The sequence below is a fragment of the Vipera berus genome (assembly GCF_964194415.1).
Source record: "Vipera berus genome assembly, chromosome: 1".
NCBI lineage: Eukaryota > Metazoa > Chordata > Lepidosauria > Squamata > Viperidae > Vipera > Vipera berus.
The window spans coordinates 73,277,465-73,304,981 of NC_138202.1; the positions used below are offsets into that span (position 1 = coordinate 73,277,465).

General features: G+C 39.9%; 1 protein-coding gene and 1 long non-coding RNA gene across 10 annotated transcripts in view; one reads left to right on the plus strand and one right to left on the minus strand.

The window, feature by feature from the left end:
• The window catches only part of LOC308677480, a 44,872-nt gene extending 32,336 nt beyond the window's left edge, over positions 1 to 12,536 (minus strand). For all 3 annotated transcript variants that reach the window (XR_014028497.1, XR_014028498.1, XR_014028499.1), the window contains exons 1-2: positions 11,656 to 12,536; positions 6,357 to 6,414 (exon numbers count right to left, since the gene is read on the minus strand). This is a non-coding gene — a long non-coding RNA (uncharacterized lncRNA). The remainder of the gene's footprint in view (positions 1 to 6,356; positions 6,415 to 11,655) is intronic.
• Positions 7,955 to 27,517, plus strand: part of ZFP36L1 (ZFP36 ring finger protein like 1) — a 39,059-nt gene continuing 19,496 nt past the window's right edge. Inside the window, exons 1-3 of one of the 7 annotated variants that reach the window (XM_081343883.1) lie at positions 7,955 to 8,996; positions 14,522 to 14,584; positions 16,958 to 19,562. In XM_081343883.1, the coding sequence (XP_081200009.1) occupies positions 8,988 to 8,996; positions 14,522 to 14,584; positions 16,958 to 17,914 (1,029 nt within the window). In that variant the 5' untranslated portion in view covers positions 7,955 to 8,987 and the 3' untranslated portion in view covers positions 17,915 to 19,562. Of the gene's footprint in view, positions 8,997 to 13,734; positions 14,075 to 14,279; positions 14,585 to 16,957; positions 19,563 to 20,990; positions 21,355 to 21,631; positions 21,713 to 27,517 lie in introns of those variants that run through there. The other 6 variants (XM_081343884.1, XR_014028491.1, XR_014028492.1 and 3 more) reach the window with 6 other exon arrangements.

Below are 27,517 nucleotides of genomic sequence, written 5' to 3' on the forward strand. Positions count from 1 at the left end.
TGGAGATTAATTACCCTGATATCTACTGAAAAATCAACTCAGCCAAGTATAGGCTTCCAGGAAATGCCTCAACTTTCTCCTTTAGAGAGTAAGGAAAGCATATGAGTATCATTTGTACTATCTTTACTTGGTATTAACTTAGCTGAGAAAGTGGAAGTAGCAAGAACGTAGGAGGAAAATGATCTTGATTTTAAGGGAAATCAAATTCTTTTGATTTCAAAGGAAACTGCAGATGAATTCCAAAGAAGTTCAAAGAGCAAAGTTAAGTAAGACTCCATGGCAGAAGTAATGGAAAAGAAAGCTTCAAATGAATGGAGTTCCTAGGAAAAAAAGCGGGAGAATAATAAAAGCACAATTCCAAATGAATTGGACCTCAGTGAGAAAAAGAATGAAGGGCAAGGAAGAATCCAGTATGCAACATAAAAAAAATCAATGAAGATTTAAAAACAAAAAGAGACACAAGTAACTGAGAACTTTTGGATCAGGAAAGCTAAGCTCAAAATGGTAAAGGATTTTAAGACCATCCTCAAAATGTTTCTTCTGCATATATTTTATGTAAAAGGAAATGAAAAAAAGCATACCAAAGAAGCACCAAAATACAGGAAAGACAAAGGCTTATTTGTCTTAATCTTCTCCAACAAAAGAATGTATGTTCCACCGGACAACTGTGAAGAGCAAAAAGAGCGGTATTGAAACCTGAGGATCATTCTCCATTGCTGAGTTGAAGTATTATGATTAATTAATCTTTGATCTGACACAAAACTATATTGGCATGTCATTTGCTATTCCCACTACTGAATCACATCCTACCTCTATTGCTTGTTTCAGTTGCACTCTACAACCTGACTGCCAAGGTAATGGAATTATAGTCAAACAGATGGTAGATAGTACCAGAACAAGAGAAGAAGTGCTATTTGAACTCCAGTAAAGCTGAGGATTGCTAAGTCTATCTCATTTCTGGATTTGGGATGAGAAGACAACATTATGAGGATGTTGCTGCAGGAAGTTTGTTTCATAATTGGATGCAAGTAGAGAAAACCCTCTGAAATTGATAGAAAATGATCAGAGATTGCCTTACTATAAATAATTTTTAACTCTCTAAGCCAGGGGTCTCCAAACTTGGCAACTTTAAGATTTCTGAACTTCCAACTCCCAGAATTCTTCAGCCAGCCTTTGGAGTTGAAGACCACAAGTCTTAAAAGTTGCCAAGTTTGGAGACCCCTACTCTAAGCCATATGAATTGCACTGTAGATTTCTGAAGAAACTATGATGGTTTGATGAAGTTATTTATTCATTCATTCATTTGTTTGTTTGTTCGTTCGTTCATTTATTCATTCCCCAAAAACTAGTGAAATGCTGGATGACTGAAGAGCCAATGTTGCCTCTATTTCAGAAAGGTAGAAAAAGAGGACCCAGGGAAGTACAGAGAAGTCTGACAGCAGATGATTCTTGTAATCTTTAAGTGATTTAGCTAGAAGCCTCTTGAAAAACACATTCAGCAAAGATTGCCCAAGAACAGCTTTTGCCAGACTAATCTTACATTATTTTGCTTAATAACTTCCATAGTAGACTGTGGGAATGTTATGTATTCCATCTATATTCCACCTCCTAATATTATGATCAACAAGCTAGTTATATGTGGGCTGTATGACAATTAAGTAACTATATAGCTGGCTCAAAAAGTAGTAAATAATGCTTTTTAATAATGCCTCATCAAACTGGATTGACATACTGAGTAGGATGTCAAACTCCAGTCCTGGGCCATTACTTTTCAACATTAATGATGTGGACAGAATAACGTATTAAACAAAGTGGTTAGTTAATACCCTAGTATAGAAGCGCAAACACTACAATCAGCCCATCAGCAGCCTTTTTGTTGTACCACGAACTCCCCCCTTTTTTGCATTTTTAAACATGGAGGAAAATCAAATCCCTTAAATCCCAGAAGATAGAAATTTAAATCTAAATGATATTTATTAGAGAACAGGACTAAAAATAAAATAACAAAATTAAGTCAAACCGAAAAAAATGCAAACAAATCAGTTACATAGGTATTTGCTAGGGAGATACCTGGTTCGGTAGAAATATGTAGGAGAGGCTGGCAGAAACAGGGGAAGGAGTCAAGTGGGGCATTGTTTTAAAGTCTCTACATAGTCACAAGAAGAACAAAGTCCAATCCCCTTTGAATGCCTATTGGCCCTTATCTAGTTTTATCCAGGTGCAAATCACTAGTCCACAAAAATTCCTGTGCGCAATAAATTAATAATTTTGAATCTTCAAGTGTGGACCTGGTTGTTTGTTCTTGAAAAAAATGTGTGAAAACAATCTTGGAATGCTGCTTGATGATATACTTAGGATGAATCAAAAGAATACAAAAGCAAATACAAAGTTAGTCTTAAGATAAGTATAATCTTTAAAATCACAGTTTGTTCTAAATTGAACAGATCGCTTCTTCAGCACTGTGACCAGCTTGGGGCACCCTTCTTTTAAGAAGAATTCAGGCAAACTGGAACTGGTTAAGAAAGGTCATCCGAAATGATCAGAAACTCAGTCCTACAAAGAAAAAGACTGACGGAAGTAAGAATGTTTACCCATGAGAAGACTGAGTAGGCGTTATGACAGAAATAACTCCTCCTCGAAATACCTGAAAGGAAGTTAGACAGAATAAGGTCAAGATCTGTTCTCTCAAGGTTCTGACTGAATGCTATAAAAACAATTTGACAATGGAACCTGTTACTCGAGAAGCGGTTGGTTCCCCCTGACTGGAGATTTTCAGAAGGGGCCTAGACAGCCAACTGTCAGCGATATTTTATAAGCAGGGGATTGGACCTGGCCTCAAGTAGTCGCTTTCAGCTGCCTGATTCTGTGACATTTTATCTCTACTCTAGAAGTATATATTATTTTTCCATATTTACTCATGTAGAGTAAGACAATTACATTATCTGACTTTCAACAACAACAACACAAAAAGCAGAAAGAGCACTGTAATTATTCCCCAGTGAAACTCCAAAGTCACTGGCCAGCAGCTATTTTGGACTCTATTTCCCCTGAGGAAGTAGAGAAATGAACTGACATTTCCACCAGACCTCTTGCCACAAAAAAAATACGGAAACAAAATAAACCCTAAAGTGCTGTAGGAACACACCAGAAAGCCTTGCAACTCTGCTGGCAGCAATTCAAGTTTGAAAGTTTGGCTGAAAGTGTTATAGTAGCCATGTCCCAACATTTTCTACCAAAGGCTACCCTGGTGTTTTGACTGGTATGCAAAAGATTTTGAAAGGGCCCCAAAAATGAATAAGGTCAAGACTACAATTAAATTTGAATGTACATTTAATGGAATTAGAATAGCAACATTATTACAGTTAAAGTTGTATAACACTTTGGATCTGATTTCCTGGGATGTGTTGGAGCACACGGGAGCTGTTGGCAGTATCTTAAAAACAGCCATGTCTCTCTCGGGACCCTGAGAAAGCAGAAATCCCGGGAATGACCGTTTTAAGGTATACAGTACTTGCTTTTATGCATGCCCTGAAACATCTTTCAAGACTTAATCCGGAGTATCCAGAGAGCACTCAGATGATTGATCTGATTATTTTACGATTATTCCCCCATTGTTTAGTAGCTTGTTTCTTTTATTATACTGAAAAATATAATTTAATTGTAACAAGAAGAGAAGTTCTGGGGACAGTTTCTACAGTAAATCTTTTAAGGACCATGTGAACGATGAGGGCCTGAATTATGAATCTTCGCTTGACAGAGCACATTCACGAACACCATACTTTATTTCCTTTCCCTGTCTTTTTCCTTCCTTCATAATGAAAGCTTTTATAATATACAGGAAATTAATTAAATGCACAATGGTTTAGTGTGATAGTTTAATTATTTGGAACAGGGATGAAGCAATGTAAGGAATGAAATCTAATATCAGGAAAAGATAAACGATACCTTGTTATAAAGTTATTTGCTAATTGTATTAACTATCTGATAAATGGATCAATTCTTATGAAACTTAAGAAAAAATATTATGAATTTCCATAGGTATACAAAAAATAGCAGGAAATACAGCTTAGCTAACCATTGCTGCTATCAATGAAATAAGAAATGGCATCACATTTGATAGGTGTTAAATCCATTCCTTTCAACACATATTTGTCAAGTATCTAACTAAAAGATTTAAAAATACAGATCAAGCATAAAGGTGAAAAAGTAAAGTCTTTAAAAGAAAGATGGGGAAGAATAAATTTGAAAATAGAGGGCATTATAGCAAAGCTAGATATATAGGATGTAAAATTTAAGGAAGCAGTAAAGTTAACAAAGAAAATCACGATAAAAATAAATATTATCAAAACTGATACAGGAAGGAAATAGAAGAATGGAGGGAGGGGAGCCCCATAGAAAATGAAGTTAAATAAACATGAACAGGGAACAAGAAAATGGTTTTGAAACGAGGAAACAATACAAACTGAAAGGCTTACTAGAATAGTGCTATCAACTCTTTGTATTACCACCAGGGGAAAAAATTAACTGCCTTTAAAAAAAGTGAAGCTTGTTCTGTTGATATTTAACATGCATATATAATGAAATTCTTTCTACCTGTGCACCTGAAACAGAGATTCTGACACGTAGTGTTTCTGAGAGGAGAAATAAAACATTTTACCTAGAAGTCACATTCAAGCAGATATAAGGATAAGGAATTCTGCTATTATTTATTTATTTATTTATATTTAAATTTATATACCGCCCTATTCCCGTAGGACTCAGGGCGGTTTACAGGGAAAATTAAAAGTTAAAATACATCATATACAATTAAAAATGATTTAAACTAAGATTAAATTAATCCCTGAACTTAACTAAAACCCCATTAATTAAAAATTAAAACCCCTCAGTCTGGGCCAGACAACTCAAAAAACCAAGTTTTCAAGTCCCTACGAAACGAGCGAAGGTCGGGGGCGGTCCTAAGCTCCGTGGGAAGCTGGTGACAAAGGGCCGGCGCGCCCACAGAGAACGCCCTTCCCCTGGGGATAACCCGCCGACATTCCTTAACCGGCGGTACCCTAAGAAGGCCCTCCCTGTGGGAGCGCACAGGACGATGGGAGGTTGATGCCGGCAGCAGGTGTTCCCTTAGATATTATGTTTAAGAAAACTGAAAATTGAAACTTGCTGAGTATTCAACTTGAAGGCTACTGAAGCAGAGTGGTTAAGTGTTGAAATTTTAAATGAGGCATCTGATCAATATGAATTTATTCAGTCTTGCACAAGTTCAATTTCAGTAATTAAAGTTAAGATTAATTAAATAATGTTGGCATAATTCTGTTATAGAATCCCAACTTCAATAAAAAAAATAATAAAAAATAACACAAATAGCTTAAAAAACTCAAATGGAAAATGGAAAGATGCCATAAAGGATTTAATTTTCTTGCCAACTGTTAGATATTAAATCATTTTAAATGTCTGCCAGGTTCCACTCCGCAAAGTCGAGAAATGTAATACTAAGGCCGATATCCTAATGGTCAGTGACAGGATTACACAATCTCCAAAGTGTATTAGAAAGCCAGTGTGGTATAGTGGTTAAAGGCTACCAGGTTAAGAACCAGGAGACCACGAGTTTTAGTCCTATCTAGAAGCCAGCTGCGAAACTTTGCGCCAGTTACTTTTTTCTCAACTCTTAAGAAGGCAGTAGCAAACCATATGTCAAGAAAACTGCATTAGCCTACTTTTTTTGCTCTGCAAATGATGACACACTTTCCCTTGGTCCAAATCCAGCTGGGGAGAATTAATATAATAGGCTGGAACTAATGATGATGGCCAAATTGTTCTCATCTGTCCTTTCTTATGAAGCATCTAAGACTTCCTAGATGGCTCTGACAAATGGTAGTTATTAATGGAAACATTAGAAACTGCAGAATGCATAAATCCATTTTTCCCCAAATGTGTGCCTTTCGGTTTCCACAATCACTATACTGTCCTTTGAATTAGCTAGTAATTATGGAGATTGAAGTACATCAGGTCAGGGGAAAATAAATTAAAAGCCTGGAGCAAACCAGCCTGCAGATCATGAAAGCCAGAAAGGCAGACACAGATCACTTCAAAAAGGTGTTACTTTTAATATGACATAAGAAGTAAATTATTGAACAAGCAGGAAGTAGTATTATCTTCATTTAATTTGCTTAATTTGAATCCAAAGTTAATTACATATTGCATTCTTGTAGAACTAGAGAAACCATGGTTAACATAAGGACATTTTCATTCAAGTGCAAATGTTTTAACTTTTGGACTAAAAAAAATGGAAAGACAGCATTTGCGACAGTTATTTTATATATTTAATTATTTCCTTTTCAATCACATTTCAATCTTACCATTTGAAGGTGACTTTTGTAGACTGCCTGTGGACTTCGAGAGAGCTCCAGGTCATACCTATTGATATAATTTCAGTAATTATAATTGTTTTGCTATCATAAAAAAGCCCTACTCTAACTAAAACACCAGTGTTCTTCCTTGCAAGTCACCATCCAGTTGTATTATGATCGCAGCTCTCAGAATTCATTGGCAGCTACTCCGTTCCATTACTTACATGTATGAGTGCTTCTGCCTGTAACCTCACTTGTTGGAAAGTTTGACAGACTGCGTTTGGAGACCCAGTCTGGTATCTAGTATATGATATCTGGTGGAACTGAGAAATGTTAACAGTTTCCAGACATTCTTGCGCCGGTCAGCCTAGACTACTAAAATAGTTCTTTCTCCCTGCCATCTTTCACCAACATCCCCCTTATAAGCATACATAATCTCAAGGAATAAAATTCTCTAGTCTAGCATTTGAGTTATGATTTCTCTATATGTTGACAATGGTCCAGTACTTTGATTCAACTGCATATGTGGGAGAGGCACTTTAAGAAAAATTGAGGTACAGTTTTTTTCCAGGTCTCTGTCATTGGCTGGAACATGACCATGGCATCAAGGTGCTTCTTTCCTTTTTGGTATCTTTGTGCCCTATTTCAGCCATACCGCCAATGTATGTTTGTTTCCTAATTAGCTATTTCTGTCCACTCATTTCTCCAGCTGGCAAAGCATTTTAAATTTAAATTAAATTTTCCACTAAATCTTGAATTCTTTATGTTTAAAAACAAGGAAACTACATTTTAAACATCTTGCTGTATAGAAAGCCATAAGCTGTTGTTACCATTTCCCCTGGAACATATTATGCCCCTTTCTGTTTAGTTAATTGATTAATTAACCACATTTTCCCTTGTGTATTTTGCGATGACCCCTAACCTCAGTGCTTAGTTTATGATTCAACCTCTCATATAAACCGCAAAATAGGTTAATTCTATGACCCATGGTTAATTTAAACATGGATAAGAATTCCATGTAAACATGGTTTGTTCATCTGTTATTGTGGAGAAATGACTCTAGAATTGCTTGTAAAGGGCATGTCTTGGAATTATGTTCTAATCCTACTGGGTAAAATTGTTGCTACTTAATGTTGCCAAACAATTACTGTATTTGCAAATCTTAATTTATGAAGTGTTATCCACATAATACAGAAAACTGGTTCCCCAAAGGAACATATGATGCCCTTTATTTTTTCTTTCTTTCAAAACAACACCTCTGCAGTTTCCATCCTTATCTTCTTGTAACCACTGTAACATGTTTCATGGTTTGGGTTATACAGCTTCTTGTCAGACCGTCAACTTCTTCAGTTACCAACAATGCCCTTCCAATACTGCTCTTCTCAGTATTTACACAGTGGATTTAAAACCTTTATAAAGTATTATGTAAAATAAATAAGTCCTATACCTGCACTTTCCATTATCATGCAGCAAAAGCCAATAGGGCTTCATTTGGATTGTGAAGATAGAATTTTGCAAACTCTAAAATGTTGGCTCAGAGCATAAGAACTGAAAAAGATTCAGTCTGTTTTCCTGAATAATTGTTACTGATATCAATTAGGTGGCCATTTATTTGTTTCATTTACGTATATGTTCATTGCATACAAACAGTCCTAAATCTTTACATCTGGGCTTTCCCGTTGGTCTAAGACTATGCAATTTCTCTGACCAGAGTTCTTTAGAATGTGCAAAAACACGTACAAAGAATCTGTTTTCAAACTGTTAAAGAAGGCCTTATCTTAAGTCTCTCATGTGGTTGCTTCGGAAGCTGCTTCCAGCTGCGTAATACATGTGTATTCATGCACAGCCACTCAGCTCTGCTTTTTTCTCAGCATGCAGAGAACACCCAGGGGCAGCTTCTGAAACAGCCACACGGTCCTGAAAAAAAAGAGGTCCCCAAGTTCTCTCTGCATGCTGGGAAAAGTGAAGCTGTACATGCACATACATGCAGAGACAGCTGAAAAGAGCTTCCAAAGCAACCAAAGAAGCCTTGGGGAAAAATGAGACCACTTTATTAATCTGAAAGAGATGATTCGTATGCATTCCTGCATGTTCCAAGCCAGTCTGTTGAAGGGCTTGCATTTATAATTTGTGAAAAATTATCACAATTTATTGCTGGATGGGTGTGAGGGAGCTGAGTCTTGTGGCTTGCCTACAGGCATTTTCTAAAAATCGTGGCATAAAGACAATTTTAAAGAACTGTTTTCAGTTGCTTAGTGCGCTATTGAAAATTTTTGCCTTTTACATTTGATAAAAGCTCCCTTAATTCCCAACTAGAGCTTCCAGCTTCTGAGAAATTGGTGAGTCCTATTACAATCAGCTGGCTTAAGAACATCATTTGTTATTAAGTCATCTAATCTGTTCTTCTTTGAGATACTTTTGTATTATTCACAGGTGTTAAGTCAACAGAATTAGAGTGCATCATTTTTTCTATAAAGATTCTTCCAAAGATGACCAGGTTGACTCAGTACCTCCTGACATATTGGTAATGTTTGACTCACAGAAATGTAGCAACGTAAGAGAAATGGGCACTTTCCAGAGATGTAGCATGCCTGAAACATGAACATTTAAAGAAGTTTACTGGAAATATAACCAGGCTACATGCATCAGGTAAGTTCGTGTCTCCTTTGCATCATGCTGAATGTACAGACATTGGCTAGTTAAATGGAAGTTGAAATCCAGAGAAGTGTTCTTTCTTCCCAAATGGCATATTCTTCTTGGGGACGTCCTTCCAGCTGCATTAATTCTGAACCTTTTTCAATTAAGCTTTGATTCAACAATGTCATTGCTAGGTGCAGGACTTCCACACACCAAACAAAACCCTAGGTTTTCATGACCAACTAACTTTTTCCCTTATGGTTTAGTTAAGTGAGTGTTCAAACGGCCCAGCACATTCCTTTGTACAAAATGCAAGACACAAACATTATCTTGGAGAAATTCCTCAGGACCATTTCTGTATTTTAAGTTAGCAGCAGGAAATATCTGCTATGTAAATTACAGAGTAGTTAAGAGGCAGGACACTTACACAAGTACCCCTTGTCCCGCAAATTCATAGGCACCTGCAGATTTGGGGACATGGAAAACAAAAAAATGAATCCCATCCCTCCTGGGCTACTCAAAAGGCAAAACCATCCAATTTTAGAACACTAATGGTTACCTAATGGTTGCTCTACTCCTACATACATCTCCACACCTTTTGCTTCTCCCTCTTACTTCCCTCCCCCCAATGGACACACATGGAAGTTTCCCATATTAGGGTAATTACAAGCCTCTGCATCAGGATGTAGCTGCAATTTGGCTATACACTTTCTTTTGCCAATCCTTTTATTATTCTTGGGAATTTTATTTTTCCCCCAATGATCAATGGATATTCAGGTTGCACAATCATTTTTACACTTTCACTCCTGCAGGCAAATTCCTGGCCTGGAAAGGTCTCCCGTCTTTCAAAGCTCCCCTAGCAGTAACTATTCAGCTGTACATACTTTCTTGGGAACTCTTCAGCAATTCCACCCGTTGCTTTTGTAGTTGGGCTTCTGGAACAGACATTACCACTCATTGAAGCAGCTGATCATATTCAATGACTAGTGCCTCCATTATGAGACTTGGAAGTACTGCAGAAATATTTTTAATTTAGGAATGTTCCTCTTGTTTATTCCAGCAGGGCATACAGGTAGTCCTTGATTTACAACCACAATTGAGCCCAAAATTTATGTTGCTAAGTGAAACATTTAAGTGAATTTTGCCCCACTTTACAACCTTTGCCAGAGTTGTGAATCACTAGTAACTTGTTTGTAATATGGTTATTAAGTGAACCTGGCTTGTTAGAAGTTGCAAAAGGTGATTTACAAGACCCAACAACACTACAACCATCATAAACATGAGTCAGTTGACAAGTGTCTGAATTTTGTTTAGGTGAGCATGGGGATGCTGCAATGGTCTTGTGAAAAATGAGTCACTTTTTCAGTGATGTTGTAACTTTGGATAGTCTCTAAATGAACTATTATAAGCTGAGGATTACTTATATTGTAATTCCTGGAACCTCCTCTACGGAAGCTCATCCCATTGTTAACTTTAGCATTTTGCACACGCAATTAAAGTTTAAATGGGTTTCTTAAAGTTAAGGTCACTGGAAATGTTTATCATTTTTGTGACATAAGATTCATAATATGGAGATTCCAATGGATTCTGGTTTTTCATCAAATATTTAGGAGAGCCAAACCCTGAGGAGAGCCAGTTTGGTGTATGATAGTGGTTTAAGAAATCAGGCTAGAAATTGGGAGACTGTGAGCTCTAGTCCTGCCTTAGGCAGAAAGCCTGCTGGGTGATCTTGGGCAAGTCACACTCTTTCAGTCCTACACAGGAAGCAATGTCTTTAACACTGTAAGCCAACCAGAGTCACCTCACGGTAAGATGGGTGGCAAATAAATTAAATATAAATGGCAAGCGACTTCTGAAATCTTGCCAAGAAAACTGTAGCCCCTAGTCCAGGCTGTTGTCAAGAGTCAAAAACTGATTTGAAGGTCAACACACACACACATACACACTCCATATCCTAAAGAAATCATAATATTTTTACAGAGGGTAAATTACTACAAAAGGGTAAGACTTTAAACATGGCTTGTGATAAATTACCAAATCAGTTTTTAAAGACGTAATCCAAGCAGAAATTTTAGAAGACATCACCTGCACTACTGAAATATTTTCTCAAGATTTGTTACAAACGATTCAGACTAATCCCAAATAACAGAAATTAGAAGTCTTTTTTCTGAACTGGGTCCAGGCATCTCTGGAGCCAATTTAGCCTTGCAAATAACTATTTTTGTGGCTAACTACTGATGAAGCAAGTCAAACCTACTGATGTAGTCAAGCTTATTTCATATTTGTTAAAAACTGCAAGCTTTACACACAGGTCTATTCCTCCTATGCCAAAGTCATGCTTGCTCTATCCAAGTCACAGTTTGTTCCACAATTGAGATAGCTATACAGCTGTTGTTATTGTACAACCACAGTACCAACCCTTTTGTGACAACATTTACACTGGTATTATCATGTAGATACCAATAGTGCTTACTTCTGCATGAATGCCATCAAGCTATGAACACTACTTAAATGCTCCTGTGGGGGGCTACCAAGTAGTATTAAGCAGCTGAGGAAGGGGCTTGCAGTATTCATTTGTTGCCAGACTGAAACAAACAGGGAAGAAATTGGCACAAGGTCGATTTGATGACATTCCTGTCTTCATAGAACTGACATTTAACAGAATTTATACCTTCTTGAAAGTTTGTTTTAGAAATCGGTACAGAAGAACATTCTTACACAGAAGCAAGAGTCGTTACATTCTGAGATGCATTTCTGAGAAAGCTTCCGTTTTTCTGTTAAGGTCTTCAAGCAGAAATAGTGTCTGGACTGTAAAACTCTGGATGGCTGTGAAATGGCAGTACAGTTTGGATTTTTCTGTATTTCTTCACCGCCAGTTCACACCTGGATTTTTAACAACTCAGGCATAGTTCAAGGGTTGGGTGACAAGGTTTTAACCTTTCAATCAAGTTTTTGTTCTAGAACATACACTTTTTCCCCTCGATGCTGTAAAGCAAAACATTTCGGCATCGCTGGTTCTGCTCATTTTCCAGTCACCAAAGAAAGTCCAGCATCAGCTCTCTGTTAGGCAGTACATTCCAAAAGGGAGGGTTCATTTCCGAGTTTCTCATTTTCTGTAAATCTTTATTTGAAGGGTTTCCTCAGCATAGAATTAAATTCAGTGTCCAGGTTCTCCTGCACCTGTTGAATAGTGTAAATATTCTCCAACTCTCCAACGTAACAAAAACTAAGTTAAATCATGCTCTTGCCTAGCGGAAAGGGGAAAAAAAAGACAGTTAAATTCGCAAAGGCCAACATCCTCTTTAATTAACCAGTAAGAAGAATCCCATGTTTTGAGACACTGAAATGGGAGGGTTCTGCCCCTCCCCCGTAACAGTCTTATACATACAATGAAACGGAAAAGGGGAACGCTGGGAGGGAGGGAAAAAGGCAACGCCTGAGTAAGTATCGAGGCAGTAGAATTAAATCAAAGCAGAGATGCAAGCCAGCCCAAGGCGGGAAGCTTTTTAGGCGATGGAAAAAGGAGATATAACCTGCGTAATGTACACACGCTTCCGACGTACCCGGGAGAGGGGGCGGGGAGAGGAAACCAAAATGGTGCGCTCTACAGCGAGCGCGAAAATGCGGCTAGCAAGTGGCCTCATTACGCAGCGATGGAAACGGCGCCGCGTTTCCTAACAGGCCGAGACCTCTTTAAGTGTTGTGCCACAATCATCTCGGGAGGTGAGGCTTCAGTTGCGAGGTCACATGGAAAGAGGAAGGAAATATTACCAGCTCCGCTTCAGTCTACCTAGCCCTTTCTTCCACAACTTAAAAAGGCTGCGGGGGAACAAATTCAGTCAAGGTCCTTTCCCCTCCCAGATGCAAATCGCGGTGTCAGTCACGTTCCGATGCATGTGTCCCTTCCCCAGTTCGAATAAGCGCCAAAAGGAACAAAACTCGACTCGGTCGGGAAGCCATCCGACATAATACTCAATTTAAAAAGTGGAGGAAAGGCCAGAGTTAAAAATGCAACCAGCTATTCAAATAAACATGGAAGCAGTTGTTTTTTGTTTTTTTTTAAAAAGCGCCCTTTGCAGGAACGCACGTTAGCAATGTGGCAATCTCTGTAAAAACTTCGGGGGGGGGGGGGAGAGGGACACAAAAACTCCACAAGTCGTTTTCCAGCGGCAATTTAGACAAAAACGGTTCGTGGAATTTTCTCTAAATTTCTTTCCTCCCAAAATTTGACCTTTTTTTTTAAACACTACAACCCACAAACGATTCTGGGGCCAGACCTTTTTCCCGAATTAACTTATAAGATGATTAATACAAAAATCTGGGGGCGGGAGCGGCTTCGTACCCTGGTCGGCGCGAAGAAACTCAACGCGAGTTCCTTATTTTTTTTTTTAACGTTCTGATCCTATCGACATTGACGACGATCTCTCTCCATCCCTTGCTTTGACCAGAACCTATTTCAAAGTAAAGAAAAGCCTTTAGAAAGAAAAGCACGCAGCCAAGCTCCCATATTCCTGCTTTGGCTTGCTCGGAAGCAAAGCCCTGTGGGATTCAGTTAGCCTGGCTCCCTTAAAAGATGGGCGTCCAGCAACCTCCGCCTTCAAGATAATAATAATAATAATAATAATAATAATAATAATAATAATAATAATAATAATAATAATAATAATAATAATAATAATAATAATAATAATTAATAATAATAATAATAATAACAACAACATAAAGTTGGAAGGGACCTTGGAGGTCATCTAGTCCAACCCCCTGCTCAGGCAGGAAACCCTATACCATTTCAGGCAAAAATGATGACTGCACCGTATCGATCCCGCAGTCAGGAAAAAAAAAACAAATCTTCTCGGCGGCGGGGAGAGGGGGAGGAAGAGGAAAGTGAGAGCCCAAACTTTGCCTGAGCTCCCGCTCACAAGCCCGAAGGAACCCTCCAAACCTTCTCAAGGAAACAATTGATCCCGCCTTAAGTAGAAGAGGAGGAGGAGGGGAGCCGCCGCATCGGCTGCAGCGAATAGCGTCACATGTTACATTCAAGTCCCAACAAAAGAGGCTTAACTAGCCCTTCGTTCGTCGCCTAATTAGAGGTAACTTGTACAAACACTACTCTTCTTCAAAACTTTTTTTGCCCCCCAAATTAAAAACAAGAGCTTCAAGGAAGACCCTCCCCCCCTTCTTCCCTCCCCCCCCACCCCAGTCCGTCTTCCCGAAGGGCTTTCGGTCGGTTTGACCCCCCCAACTGGGTGATTTCCCCCCCCCTCTCCCTTCGTCGTCGGCTCCCTCCGCCTCTCTCATTTAAATGAAGTTAGAACTCCTCCCACGGCGTAAAGAGCTGAAACTTTATAAATCGAGCTTTTTGGTTAAGTTCTTCTGGAAGGAACGAGAAAGGGGAATTGTTGGAGCTGGAGGGGGGCAAAAGGGAGTCCGTCCCAGGGAAACTGGAGGCTGTGCCTTACAACACCGAATCATTTTGTTTTTCTGTTAAAAAGAGTTACTCCGATTTTTTTTCTTCATTCCTCTTTTTTTTTTACTAGTTGAAGATGTCTACAGCCCTCGTGTCTCCAACAATCTTCGACTTGAGTGAAGTTTTATGCAAAGTAAGTTACCTCCCGCATTCTCTTCTCAAACTTTTTTTTAAATAAAAGCTTTTGTTTCGTTTGCTTCGGGAGAGTAAAACAGGGTTTCTTTCGTTCAACATCTAATGCCCTCTGCCGCCCTTTCCCCCCCCCCTCTCCTCCAAATTCAAGAGTTTGAAAGGAAAAAAAAAGTTGGAGAGAACGTGCGTTGCTTTAAAAACAGCATAAGCTGTGTTTTGGCCTTAATAAGTGCTCAAAGAGAGCCGAGAAGCTAACATGGGGGGAAAAAGTTGCCCAAGTGAGCCCCAAATCTTAAGTTGAATTGCTGGAAAGTCTCTTATGGGGGTGAGAGTGGGTGGGGAGGTGTTTTGACTTTGGGGTAGGTAGTTCTGCTTATTGTTTCGCTCGGAATTATTTCGCGGTTTCAAAAAAAAATGGGATCTCTCCTAGGATTTTTTCAGTTTTCAATCAACTTCGCCCGTAGTTTTTCGTTTGTTTGTTTGTTTGTTTTGGAAAGAAGCGTGGAATGGTTTGCGCCATTCACCCGAAAAGTTCGAAAGGGGGAAAAAAAAGAAAGTTTTCCGTTTTAAAAAAACCTTGCACCGATAAAAACTCTTGCGCGAAGCAGCCGATTTCGCTGGAAGCGTCCCTTTCATCCTAAATTCGGTACTCGGGGGACTAAGGCGTGTTTCCTCTCGACCGCCCTTCCCCTCCCCTCCCCTCCCCCTCCATGTGGTGGAATGCAACAAAGCCTTTTGCAGCCCTTTGCGGTCGGGTTCTGGGATTTCTTGGGGGGGGTCGCTTTATGTCTTGTCCTGCTTTGGAAAAGTTGCTGGGATTTACTTACTCGGCTGCACCCCACGTTTTGTTCGGGGGGTGGAGAAAGATGGCTGGCGGTTGCCACGAATTTCCCGCAAGCTTGGCGCGCCCGCTGCTTCACGCTTACGGGTCTCGGCTTGCTGGAAAAGGGAACTCGAGCCGTGCGTGATGGGCGACGGGAAGGTAGGGGGGGGTAGGAGGAGGTTCTGGCTTCAGGCTTCGGCAAAATAGCGTTTACAGCAGGGGTCTTCAAACTTGGCCCTTTTATGACTTGTGGACTTCAACTCCCAGAATTCCTCAGACAGCTTCGCTGGCTGAGGAATTCTGGGAGTTGAAGTCCACAAGTCATAAAAGGGCCAAGTTTGAAGACCCCTGGTTTACAGGCTAGTCACCCCGCCCCCCTCCCGCCTCCCCGGTTTCTGCCCTGCTTTACTTTGCTCCCTTTTTTTCCTGCAAGTTTGCTTTTCTTATCGCTCTGCCCACTCATGTGGCTACTACGTCTTTCTCGTTCTCGCTAGCTTATCTTTGTTTAGCCGAAGTCGCTTTGGGTGTATGCGTTTCTTAAGTCTTGTGAAGAGTTGTCGATTGCTTTTTAGTGTGTGAAGGCAGTGGGAAGAAAGAGCCTGTAACTTCCTCAATTTTGAGAAACGGAATTGACAACCTGGGCTGTTTTGTTGGGGGTTTTTCCTGCGTCCTTTGGTGTATTGCTAACCGCTTGCAAAAGTGAGTGGTGTGGGAGTTGTTCTGCATTTGGTTTCCCTCTTTTTTTGTTGTTAAATGTGTATAATATAGACACAAAATCAGTTTCGAAATAAAGTGTTTTAGGTTGAGGGTCACATGTACCCCAAACTAAAAAGTTGCTCGAAGTTAAAAAAAAAAAATTCCTTCGCAGGGTCAGAAAACTAATTGGAAAGGAATTTTTAGAGATATGAAGTCATGTATGAATCACGTGAAATATAATTTCTGTGCAGAAAGTGAGGTGCCACAATGATACTAATTGAGAAATTCTAACTTAACATCTTTCCCCAAACTCATATCTTACAAAAAGCCTGCATAGACTCTCTTCACCAAGAAATACATTTGGGGGTCCTGGAAAAATAAAGTTGAAAGTGTTAGTGGAAAAGATCTGATTCTTCTTCTCTAGAGGTTTGGGAAAGAATTGTGTTGAAACGAGGTTTGGCTCTTGTGCATAAATTATTAAGGGAGCCTACAGCCTGTATTCAGAAAAGTACTATGGTATGATAGTCAGATTATGGCTGATACTTCTTCCTGTTGTATGGTGATACACTTTTATGTAGGACAAATCAAAATGTGTTTCATTGATACAATAAATATGAACCTGTGGGAAAGCTATTGAAAATCTTGAGTTGCTTGCTTACTTCATGCTTGTGATTAGTGGTGTGTGCTCCCTACAATTTGACCTGTCTGGTACAGAAGAGAGCTTTAGACATTTTACTGTTGGCAAATCAGTTGTGCGGCTGTGGAAAAAGGGTAGTAGAGTGGTCAGGTTTAAGAGCATAAACAAGTCAAGCTGAAAGCTGGATTGCTGACTGCTTTTTTACTTCCTCCTTCCAGAGTAACAAGATGCTGAATTACAACCCCTCTGCTGCTGGAGGGTGTCTTTTGGACAGGAAGGCGGTAGGAACTCCGGCTGGCGGGGGTTTCCCCAGGAGGCATTCTGTCACCCTGCCCAATTCTAAGTTCCATCAGACCCATCTCCTTAACGGCCTCAAGGGAGAGCCAGCCCCAGCCTTGGGGCCCAGGGAGAACCGCTTTCGAGACCGCTCCTTCTCCGAAGGTGGAGAGCGCCTGCTTCAGCAAAAGCAGCCCGGTGGGCAAGTCAACTCAAGTCGCTACAAGACGGAGCTCTGCCGCCCGTTTGAGGAGAATGGGACCTGCAAATACGGAGACAAGTGCCAGTTTGCTCACGGCATCCATGAGCTGCGAAGTTTGACCCGCCATCCCAAGTACAAGACGGAGCTCTGTCGCACTTTCCATACCATTGGCTTCTGCCCTTATGGGCCTCGCTGTCATTTCATCCACAATGCTGAGGAGCGCCGGGCTATAGCTGGTGGCGGTCGAGAGCCTGTGATTGCTGAAAGACCCCGCCTCCAACACAGTTTCAGCTTTGCTGGCTTCCCAAGTGCTGTTGCTGCCAATGGGCTGCTGGACAGCCCCACCTCAATAACCCCTCCGCCCATCATAAGTGCTGATGACCTCCTGGTTTCTCCTACTCTGCCTGACTGTGCCAGCAATCCATTCACCTTCTCCAGCCAGGAGCTGACCAATCTCTTTGCTCCTAGTATGGGGGTGCAGGTGCCTGGGGGGGGCTCACCCACTGCTTTCCTCCTTAGACCCATGTCTGAGTCCCCAAACATGTTTGACTCTCCTCCGAGTCCACAGGGCTCTCTCTCTGACCAGGAAGGTTATCTGAGCAGCTCTAGCAGTAGCCACAGTGGCTCGGATTCGCCTATCCTGGACACCTCAAGACGTCTTCCCATCTTCAGCAGACTGTCCATCTCTGACGAATAATCTGGTATTGCCTTTTGGCCTCTTCCCACATGTATTACAATGTTAAGCTTGTAGCCCCCTTTCTCTCCTAAATCTCCCTTAGCATCTTTGGGTTTGATGTTAACTCCAAGGTTGTCCACCTGCCTAGAGTCCAGACACTGGCTGAAACCGCAAGTGCCAAATTACGAAAAAAGTGATAAACGTTTACAAGTGTAGTGCCTTTTAATATGTTCACTGTGACTATATTACCTCTCCAGCTGCAGAGGGCACCAGCAGCATCTATGGAGCTCTGCATTTCCAGATGTGCAGGAATATCTAGAACAACTCCTGTCATGAGCAGTAGTTCAGATGCAGAAACCTCTTCCCTTTCTTTGTCTTCCCTTCCTTTGCCTGTGTTCAGTAGACAGAGGGCAGGTGGACATCTGTTAACATCTAGCCCCTTCCACATTTTATAAAGGCTTGTTGCCTGAATCAACTCAGGTCAGCCAGAAGAACAGCTGAGAATGGACAGTTCACTCTAACATGCGTGGGACTTGGTAAATGGAGATTTAAGCCAGATGGACATTGAAGACTTGCTTTTGGTGCTACAGGTTCTCCGCATGTACATGTGACATCTTCACAAAAAGTGGGGAGGGGAGGGGTATCTAACGGTGTTCATTCCACACATGCAAGTTCAGTGTAAACAAAGTTCCAGTAGTCATAGCTTTAATGGTTTTGCTCTAGAGTACAATAGACCTATCCATAGAGCACTCACGCCAAGCTTTTTATTTTATTTTTTTTTTCTGGGTTTTTAATTTTGTATAACTTCAGAAATTGGAGAGCAAATTTTGCTTGTCACTGCACAACAATATAAAGCTTATTTAACTTATCAAAAACGTATTTATTGCTGAAACCTATGCTTTTTTGTTAATTTTGTTCATATTTATCTGGATGATGAATTCATAGAATATATTCTTTTATGTTTAAATTATGATCTTCCATATTAATCTTAAGATTGTGAAGTCTTTCTTTTTCCCCCTCCCCCACAGTTTAATATATTATACTACAATGACATTTTTGTAACTTTACACTTTTTTTGGTTATTTTATTTTTAAAAAATGAAAATTTAATTTAAAAAATGCAACAACTGTGTTCGGATTATTTATTTTAGATCGTTCCCCTTTTTGTGTCAGACTGCAAATTGAGTTTCATGTGCTTCTTTGCCTTCCTTTGCCCAACAAGGCCTCTCCCAGGTGGGGTGAAATTCTGGCCATACTGATGTCATTGGAGTATTTTGTCAGTGACTTCAGTAGAATGCGAATTTCACTGCTGGCCTCTAGAATGTATAAGCATAAGCTGTGCTGTGAGACAATGAAAAGGAAGATCTTTTGCTTCCCTTTTTTTTGTAAGTATTTAAAGGAAAAGAAAATTACCCTTTGGTTTCAAGTGCCTGTCTGAAGACATTCCAAATGTAGTTTGTCTTTGCATTTCTGTATTCCAAGAATGGAGTGTTTCCTCTTTTAAAGGTAAACATTGCTGGCACAAAGAACACATTGAATGTAATTTTTCCCATTACTGTTCACTACATTGCTTTTTTTTCCTTTTTCCTTTATGTGAGTTTATTTAAGAAAATCTTTTGTAACGACTGTTTGCAGTTTAAATCAATAAATCCCAAGTGTTTTTTCAAGAATTGACAGTGAAACTGGTTTTACTTGCAAAGAAAAGATAAAAGGAAGTTGCTGAGAATGAGATAACTACTTTACCAAATCCTCCTAACATCAGATTTGTACACATGTTTAAGAAAGCTGATGTTCCAAACATCTATATGAAAATAAGGCAAACTAATGTTATCGTTGGTTTTTACTTCTGTTTGTAGAAAAACACTATTTTAATATAGCAAATTCTTTAATACTTTCAACACCTAAAATAATACTTAATTCAGCAGATGGGATTCCTGCTTTCAAAGGAAATTATACCATACAAAATACAGAAAGTACACTTTTAAGGGCCAGATAGTTCCTCTCGGCGATGGAAAACATTGAATGGCTTGCTTCCTAATCCAAACCTTATCTCTCATGCTTCCAGGAATTGTTGATAGTATGTCACTGTTTTTAATTTACTTTGTTCCGGAAGCAAATTCCCCAGAACTTTGAAGTCATCCTCATCTTGTACTTTGCCAAGTTGAATGACTACATACAACTGTGGATGAAAAATTATCCTAAATATCTAAGGAAATCCACCCCCACCCCCCAATAGCCCTTCTTACTTGGGCACACATATTTCTTAGTATGGCACAGCTCTCATCCCAAAAAAAAACAAAAAAACCCAGACAAGCTTCAAAACTATTATAGAGAGCATTAGGCAGATGTGATATGCTTGTGCACTCAACTATTTTAGAAATGTAGAAGAGTTGCTTTTTTTTTGAGCTGTATCCTGATTTTCATTCAGGAACTCAAGGCCTATCTAAGCACTCCTTCCAGTTTTCCCCCCAATACATACAAGGTAGGTTGGGCTTAGAGTGAGCTTCCATAGCTGATAGTGGTTTTGAACTTAGGAGTTCCCCAGTCCTCACCCAACAGTTTATATATTAAACCGACAAAAGTGCAGCCTTTAGCCTTAACACACTCTTATATATTTGAGTATGTGCTGGATAGGAATTCTGAGAGTGCTTTACACCTGGGCCCCAGGCCTCTGTTACTATGACTCCATCAGAATCCTGTTACCTTTTCAATATGCAGACAGGCAGGCAAAGAGAAGAAATCAGACACATAATAGTCATGTCTCATAAACTAATGCATTCAGTCCTGTTGTAAAAGAGGCTTAATTAGCAGAAGGAACTATGCAGCCTAGATTTTTAAAGGGCCTTATAGCAGATACTTTCTCAGATCTAAAAATGAAACAATAGTTCTGATCCGAGAAAGTATCTGCTATAATAAGGCCCTTTAAAAATCTAGGCTGAATAGTTCCTTCTGCTAATTAAGCCTCTTTTACAATAGGACTGAATGCATTTGGTCGTGCACTCGCCCCCCCCCATCTATTTCGCTTGCATGTGAATTTAAGGGCACTCTGGTGTAAGGAGGGAAATAAAGGGTTGATCAAGATCTATTGGATTTGGGTTAGTTTGTACATTCCCCCAATTTACATGCTCAGATATAGGCTGATAACTGGTGGAAGAACATCAGTGCAATTCTTTGTTTCTTTATCTAGACATTAACACAATAATGGGATGAAGTATCTGATACAGTATTTTCGAAATATCCATCTATTAGCAGTCCTGCAATTCAACCTTTTGCGGTCCAGATTCCACCAGGAAAGGAAAAAATCTGTTTGACACGGGCTTTGCCATAAATATTCAAAGAGCAGCTCAGAAAGAACCCCGTACTGGGGAGTTGATATGATGATGCAGAGATGAATAGGAGGAGATGCTATGTGAATAATCTAGGACAGCTGAAGGAAGTGGAAAACCTGCAAATAGCAGATAGGTAAGGATGACCCGTAGGTCATAAATGTAGCATTGAATCATTGAGTTATGTTAAGAAGCAATGTGTGAGCTGTGACAGTGGTTGCAATATATGGCCCGACAGAAGCAGCCATCTCTCATCTGGTATTGCCCATGGGTGTTGAAATTTCAATTTTTAGAATTTCCAATGATCATACAAGGTGGAGGCCAATGTATTTGGTGCCCCAATCTACAAAAGATATTACTTAAGAGTTGAGAACTGATACCTAAGCAGCTAACTGACTCTCCTTTGGCTTCAGAAAGAATGCTCAAGTGGGTGGCGAACAAGCCTTTTATGAAGAAATTCCATAACAGCTTTTTCAGGGGGAGGGATATGTCTGGTAAGTAAATGGGTTTCTTACAACACGGTAATACCATTTATATGGCAAGGAGGTAAAATCAATTCTGAGTTAACTTTTTACCATGGCAAGATGCAAGTAACCATAACTTTCAGAAATACATGGCAGATGAGAAAATGTGGTTACAAATTGTAACAGGCCATGGTATGGTTTTCCAGAAAGAAATGAGTAGTACACAGCACAAATACTGGTATGTTTAGCTTGTGACAGAAGGGCGGCTTTGGAAATCTGTTACTATAAAGTAGTTTCAGCACTCAATTAATTGAGATAAAAGTTGGGTGTATACAATAAGAAAGGTACAAAGTATATACTTGTTTATTCATTTTCTATACCACATGACTCCCAAAGCTAGAACTTAAATCAGCTTGTGTTTCAATCCCTTACTAGACGCTTCAGGCCTCAGAATGAAAAAGTAAGCTAATGCCTTTGCTTAAAACTTCTCCTTGCAAGTTATTTCTAAAGGAAATGATGAGATAACAAAAGCATGTGAACTGTTTGCAATACAGTTTCATTGTTCTGACTCTTTTTTTTAATCTACAAGCTTGTTGTGCTTGAGTGATAAGCATGCTTTACAAAGAACATATTTTTTCTAAATGAAGGTTGTCTTTTTGTAATTACTGCATCCAGAGTCATTGTATATGAGATGAGCAGCAAACAAAATTTCATAAATAATACTGCACCAAATTGAGTAGGAAATAATTTCTTGTTTAGCTCCTCTGGAGAAAAGCTTTTTTTAATCCCATTTTGTAAGGATAATTTGACTACAGTATACTAATATGCAAGGATAATCTATTATCCTAGAACAGAAAAAGGCTCAGGTCTACATTCGCCTATTATCCTGTAGAGCAGACATGTCAAACATAAGGCCCGGGGGCCGGATCCGGCCTGCGAAGCCATCCTGGAAACAGTGAGGGAACGGCCCCCACTGCCTTGGCCCTGGCCCAGAGACCCTCCTTCTGCCAGAGACCCTCAGATCTGTCCCACTCCTGCCCAGGCCCCCATAGGCACCCTTGATGCGAACGATGTAGAGCTGGCCATGCCCACCCAGTAGGCCATATGCACTCTAGCCACGCCCACCCAGTAGCCTGAGGGCAACCGCAATGCTGATGCGGCCCTCAATGAAATTGAGTTTGACACCCCTGCTGTAGAGCTTTAGTCTAAAGATGAACAGGAAGGGCACAGTCACTTCTTTGGGAATCAGTGGCATGACTTTGGCCTGCCTTGGTGTTTTATAATTTGCTGCTGCCTGTTTTTTTAAAAAATGGATATAGCCATGACATGCAAATTGAAGCTGGAATTTTCTGTTGTTGGGTTTTGTTTTGGTTTTTGTGGAAGGCTTGACCTGTTTTCTATTATTTTTGCTGTATCTTTTAGCCAAAAAACAATTGCTAAACTAATTTTGCCCTATTGCACCGGCATTTTGTATGCTTCTTTTTCAAAATGGTAGATCTTGTTTTCAGTTGGCAGTGGCACCAGTGAGAAGTTCTAAGAGGCTCAGAAACCATGTTTAGAAGTTACAGAGTACCAACCCTCTCCTAAATGAATACTGATGAAGGAAAGTAGGGCTCTTGATTTATCCTCTTTCCATTAAACTATAAAGAGGCTAGGAAGGGAAACCACTGCAGTGTTTAAATACCACTAAGGTGATTATGGAACACAATTTTGCAATAACAGAGGAAACAGGACTGCGGACCAGTTGCTTTCAGGCGAAATGTGGTTTATTACATTTCCTCATAGTTATAACAGAATTCCTATTTGCTCTCGCTGTTTTATAAGCTAGCCTGGGTTGCACTGAATTGATTGCATTGCAAATGTTTTGAATACCACTGTTCCATCTGCATATTTTCCGCCATATTTTGACACTTAAATTTTTAGGACCTGTCAGAGACTTGGAAAAAGTTTCCTTTAGGATTAAGGCTTTATAAGAATGTTGAGGCACACAAGAGCTTTTGCTCCTTCAATAGCTGCCAGAAATTAATCTTTAAAAAAATAGTTTCATTTTGTTTCCACTACCCTGGCCCTCTTGCTCAACACGCAGAAGTGAAACCTCCACTTAACTGCCTCCAGATTTTTCAACTGTCTTCAACATCTGGCTACTATCTTCAGAAGAGTTGAGGACCAGAGGATACCATCTGGCATTTCCTTACTTTGCTTAAATGCTGGGAAAATAATTGGAGCGGCTCAAGTCAAATAAAACAAACAAGGAAACCTATCAAAATCTCTAGGTATCAAGAGGATTGATTGTGGATGCTTTATGATAAACATTCTCTGGTTTGTTTTTTCCTATGCTAGGTTTAATTGTATGCGTAGTACATTGGCAGCCTCGTTCCACATTCTTCAGCAATGATGCAAGAGTAGTCACGATTACTTCGTACTGGGAACTTAAAGCTAGTCAAGTTTTTTGCTGCTGGGCTGCCTGCTTCTTCCACAAGCATGTTTTGCCCTTCAGCTACACTACCACCAGACGAACAAGAGACAAATCAAAGTTTTGTTAGCATTTTTCTTCACATTCAACCCTTTGTTCTACTTCTGGAGGGCAAGGAATGGGTCTGTGCATACTGTTTCTAATTCATGCTGCACCACCTTTCTATGTGTTTCCTGGCCTTATGCAAACCTTTAGTACTGTTGAAGTCTTTGGAGAAAGACAGATGGAAACAAGCTCCCCTCAGCATTGGTTAAGGGGCCAAAAGGTACGCAATGACTCAGCAGCAGGCCTAGGAGTAGCAGTTCTGTCCATTACTCTGCTCCATCCCTCCTCCTTGACATCCGGCATCATCTCATCAACAGGAAATATTTCTTCTGAACGTTCTGGATGATTAGAATGAATAAATACTGAAGCTGATTCACAGAGTAATGCTATAAAACTTGAAACAGGGAGCATATATAGATAGAGGGAAAGGGAATAAAAGAAATATCAGCTATCAAAGCTATGTTTGCGTTAAGGAGTCCCTGTAGCAGATGGAAGTTAGTCATTTTCAGCCATGGGGGTGGGGAGTAGAAGGTTTAGTTTATTTGTATTAAGCAACATTGCTCTTATTATGCTAAAGTTTGCCTCTGAAAAACAGTTGAACTCTGCACATAGAGTTGGCAGTGCCAACCATCTGAAAGGCATTGCATTTACTTTTTATTAATGCAGTAGACTACAGCTATGTTTAGATTAGGGAACCATAAACTAAGAGCGTGAGCAATGAGGTGGAATTAAGCATTCACTGTAGGTTGCCCTAGATAACTAACTCTGTCTCAAGCCCTCATCTCTCTGTAATGTGGGATAATATACTACAAACAAGCATTAAAGAGTGGATCCAAGTGTTGCTGAAATAATGTATGTGCAGCAATATATTCTAACACTAAAGTTTGTTATGGGACTCTTGTGAATCCCATCATACCATAACATTTCCAGGACAATTAATAAGAAAGAAGCAATAATTATAAGATTATGTAAAATTAAGAAACCTTACATTTTATTTTCCCTGAAAAGTTGGGCAGTTAAAATAGTATTGCCTTAGTGCCAAAAATAGTAAGTCATCAATTAACCTTTCTGGAAAAAGAATTCAACAGCTGGCAGCTCCTGCTGAAGATCTTAAAGTATGGATAGATCAGAGGAAAATCTTATTTAAGTATTAAATATTTAATTACTTTATACTGTAATCAAGAGCCATGGTGGCACAGTGGTTAGAAAGCAGTATTGCTGGCTAACTCTGCTGACTGCAGCAGTTTGAACCTGAATGGCTCAAGCCTTCCATCCTGAGGTGGGTAAAATGAAGACCCAAATTGTTGGGGGCAATATGCTGACTCTGTAAACCACGCAGAGAGGACTGTAAAGCACTACGGAGTGGTATGTAAGTCTTAAGTGCTATTGTTACTGATGGCACTTATTTTGCTGATTGACAATCTATAAAAGTGGATGGTACCCAAAGTGCCCAATGACATTATTATACTGGTGAAACCTCCTTGACACCTACCAATTTTCCTGCCTACCCAATATTTTTATAACATCGTCTTCAAATAGCTAGTACTTCCAAGTGCCAATCTCCAGCATCATTCTTTGTTCTGTAGATAGTCTTAAAAAAATACGTGCAGAGTCTACTATAGTTATTGTTCGGCATTGCCATCCAAATAGCTTCTCCTTTAGAAGATTACTGTTGTTGTTCTTGATCATTTTAGGCAAGAATAATCCATGTCTGGCTTATATTTAATTCTGGGAAACATGGAAGACCCAATATTAACTATTACCTTATCTGAAACCTTCTGAACCTCCTTTTCCAAGGGCTTACAGCTAAGGATTTGTCAAATAAAGTACTTTAACCAAGTCCTTGGGAAAATTCTACTTCAATCACTTTCCAGCAATAACAAAGCAATCCCTACCAGTACCAGTGCACAAATATAGCCCCTTAGTGTTGTATCATTGCACTAAATATTGACTGTTATGTTCAATTTCTGGCAATTGCATTTTTACATGTATGAAACAGCTGCCACTGACCAAGAACTTCCATACCACCTCAGACCAAATACATGCACACACACCATTTTCAGCTGAAGGAATTTCCATGTATAAGGAACTCTTTTTAAATGTTGATATGCACTGAAACCCAATCAGAATAGAGCTGGAAGGGACCTTGGAGGTCTTCTAGTGCAACCCCCTGCTCAAGCAGGAGATCCTATACCCTTCCAGATAGGTGGATGTCCAGTCTTTTCTTAATCAGTGATGAAGCACCCACAACTTCTGACGGCAAGCTGTTGCACTGGTTAATTGTCCCCACTGTTAGGAAGTTTCTCCTTAGTTTTAGGTTGCTTCTCTCCTTGATTAGTTTCCATCCATTGTTTCTTGTCTTGCCTTCTGATGCTTTGGAAAATAAGTTGACCCCTTCTTCTTTGTGGCAGCCCCTCAAATACTAGAATACTGCTATCATGTCACCCCCAGTCCTTCCTTTCTTAAGACTGGACATACCCAAGTCCCACAACCGTTCTTCATATGTTGTCTCCAGGCCCTTAATCATCTTAATTTCTCTTCTTTGCACTTTTCCCAAAGTCTCAGCATCTTTTTTGTAATGTGGTGACCAAAACTGGATGCAGTATTCCAGTATTCATGGATTACTGCCTTGTCGTGGCAAAGGCGCTTGCGTTATTCAGTGAAGCTATGAGCTATGCCATGCAGGGCCACCCAAGACGGACAGGTCATAGCAGAGAGTTCTGACAAAACGTGATCCACTGGAGAAGGAAATGGCAACCCACTCCAGTATCTTTGCCACGAAAACCCTATGGACAGTACCAAAAAGCAAAATGATATGACGCTGGAAGATGAGCCCCTCAGGTCGGAAGGCAGAGGGCTAGTACTAGTAGCGCCAGAAAGAATGAAGCGACTGGGCCAAAGCCGAAAGGACGCTCAGCTGTGGATGTGTCTGGTGGTGATAGGAAAGTCCAATGCTGTAAAGATTTTTTCTCCATAGGAACCTGGAATGTAAGATCCATGAATCAAGGAAAGCTGGACGTGGTCAAACAAGAGATGACAAGACTGAACATCGACATCTTAGGAATCAGTGAACTAAAATGGACAGGAACGGGTGAATTTAATTCAGATGACCATCAGGTATACTACTGCGGGCAAGAGTCTCTCAGAAGAAATGGAGTAGCCTTCATAGTCAATAAAAGAGTAGGAAAAGCAATACTGGGATACAATCCCCAAAATGACAGAATGATCTCAGTTCGAATCCAAGGCAAACCATTCAATATCACAGTAGTCCAAGTCTATGCCCCAACCACCGGTGTTGAAGAGGATGAAATTGACCG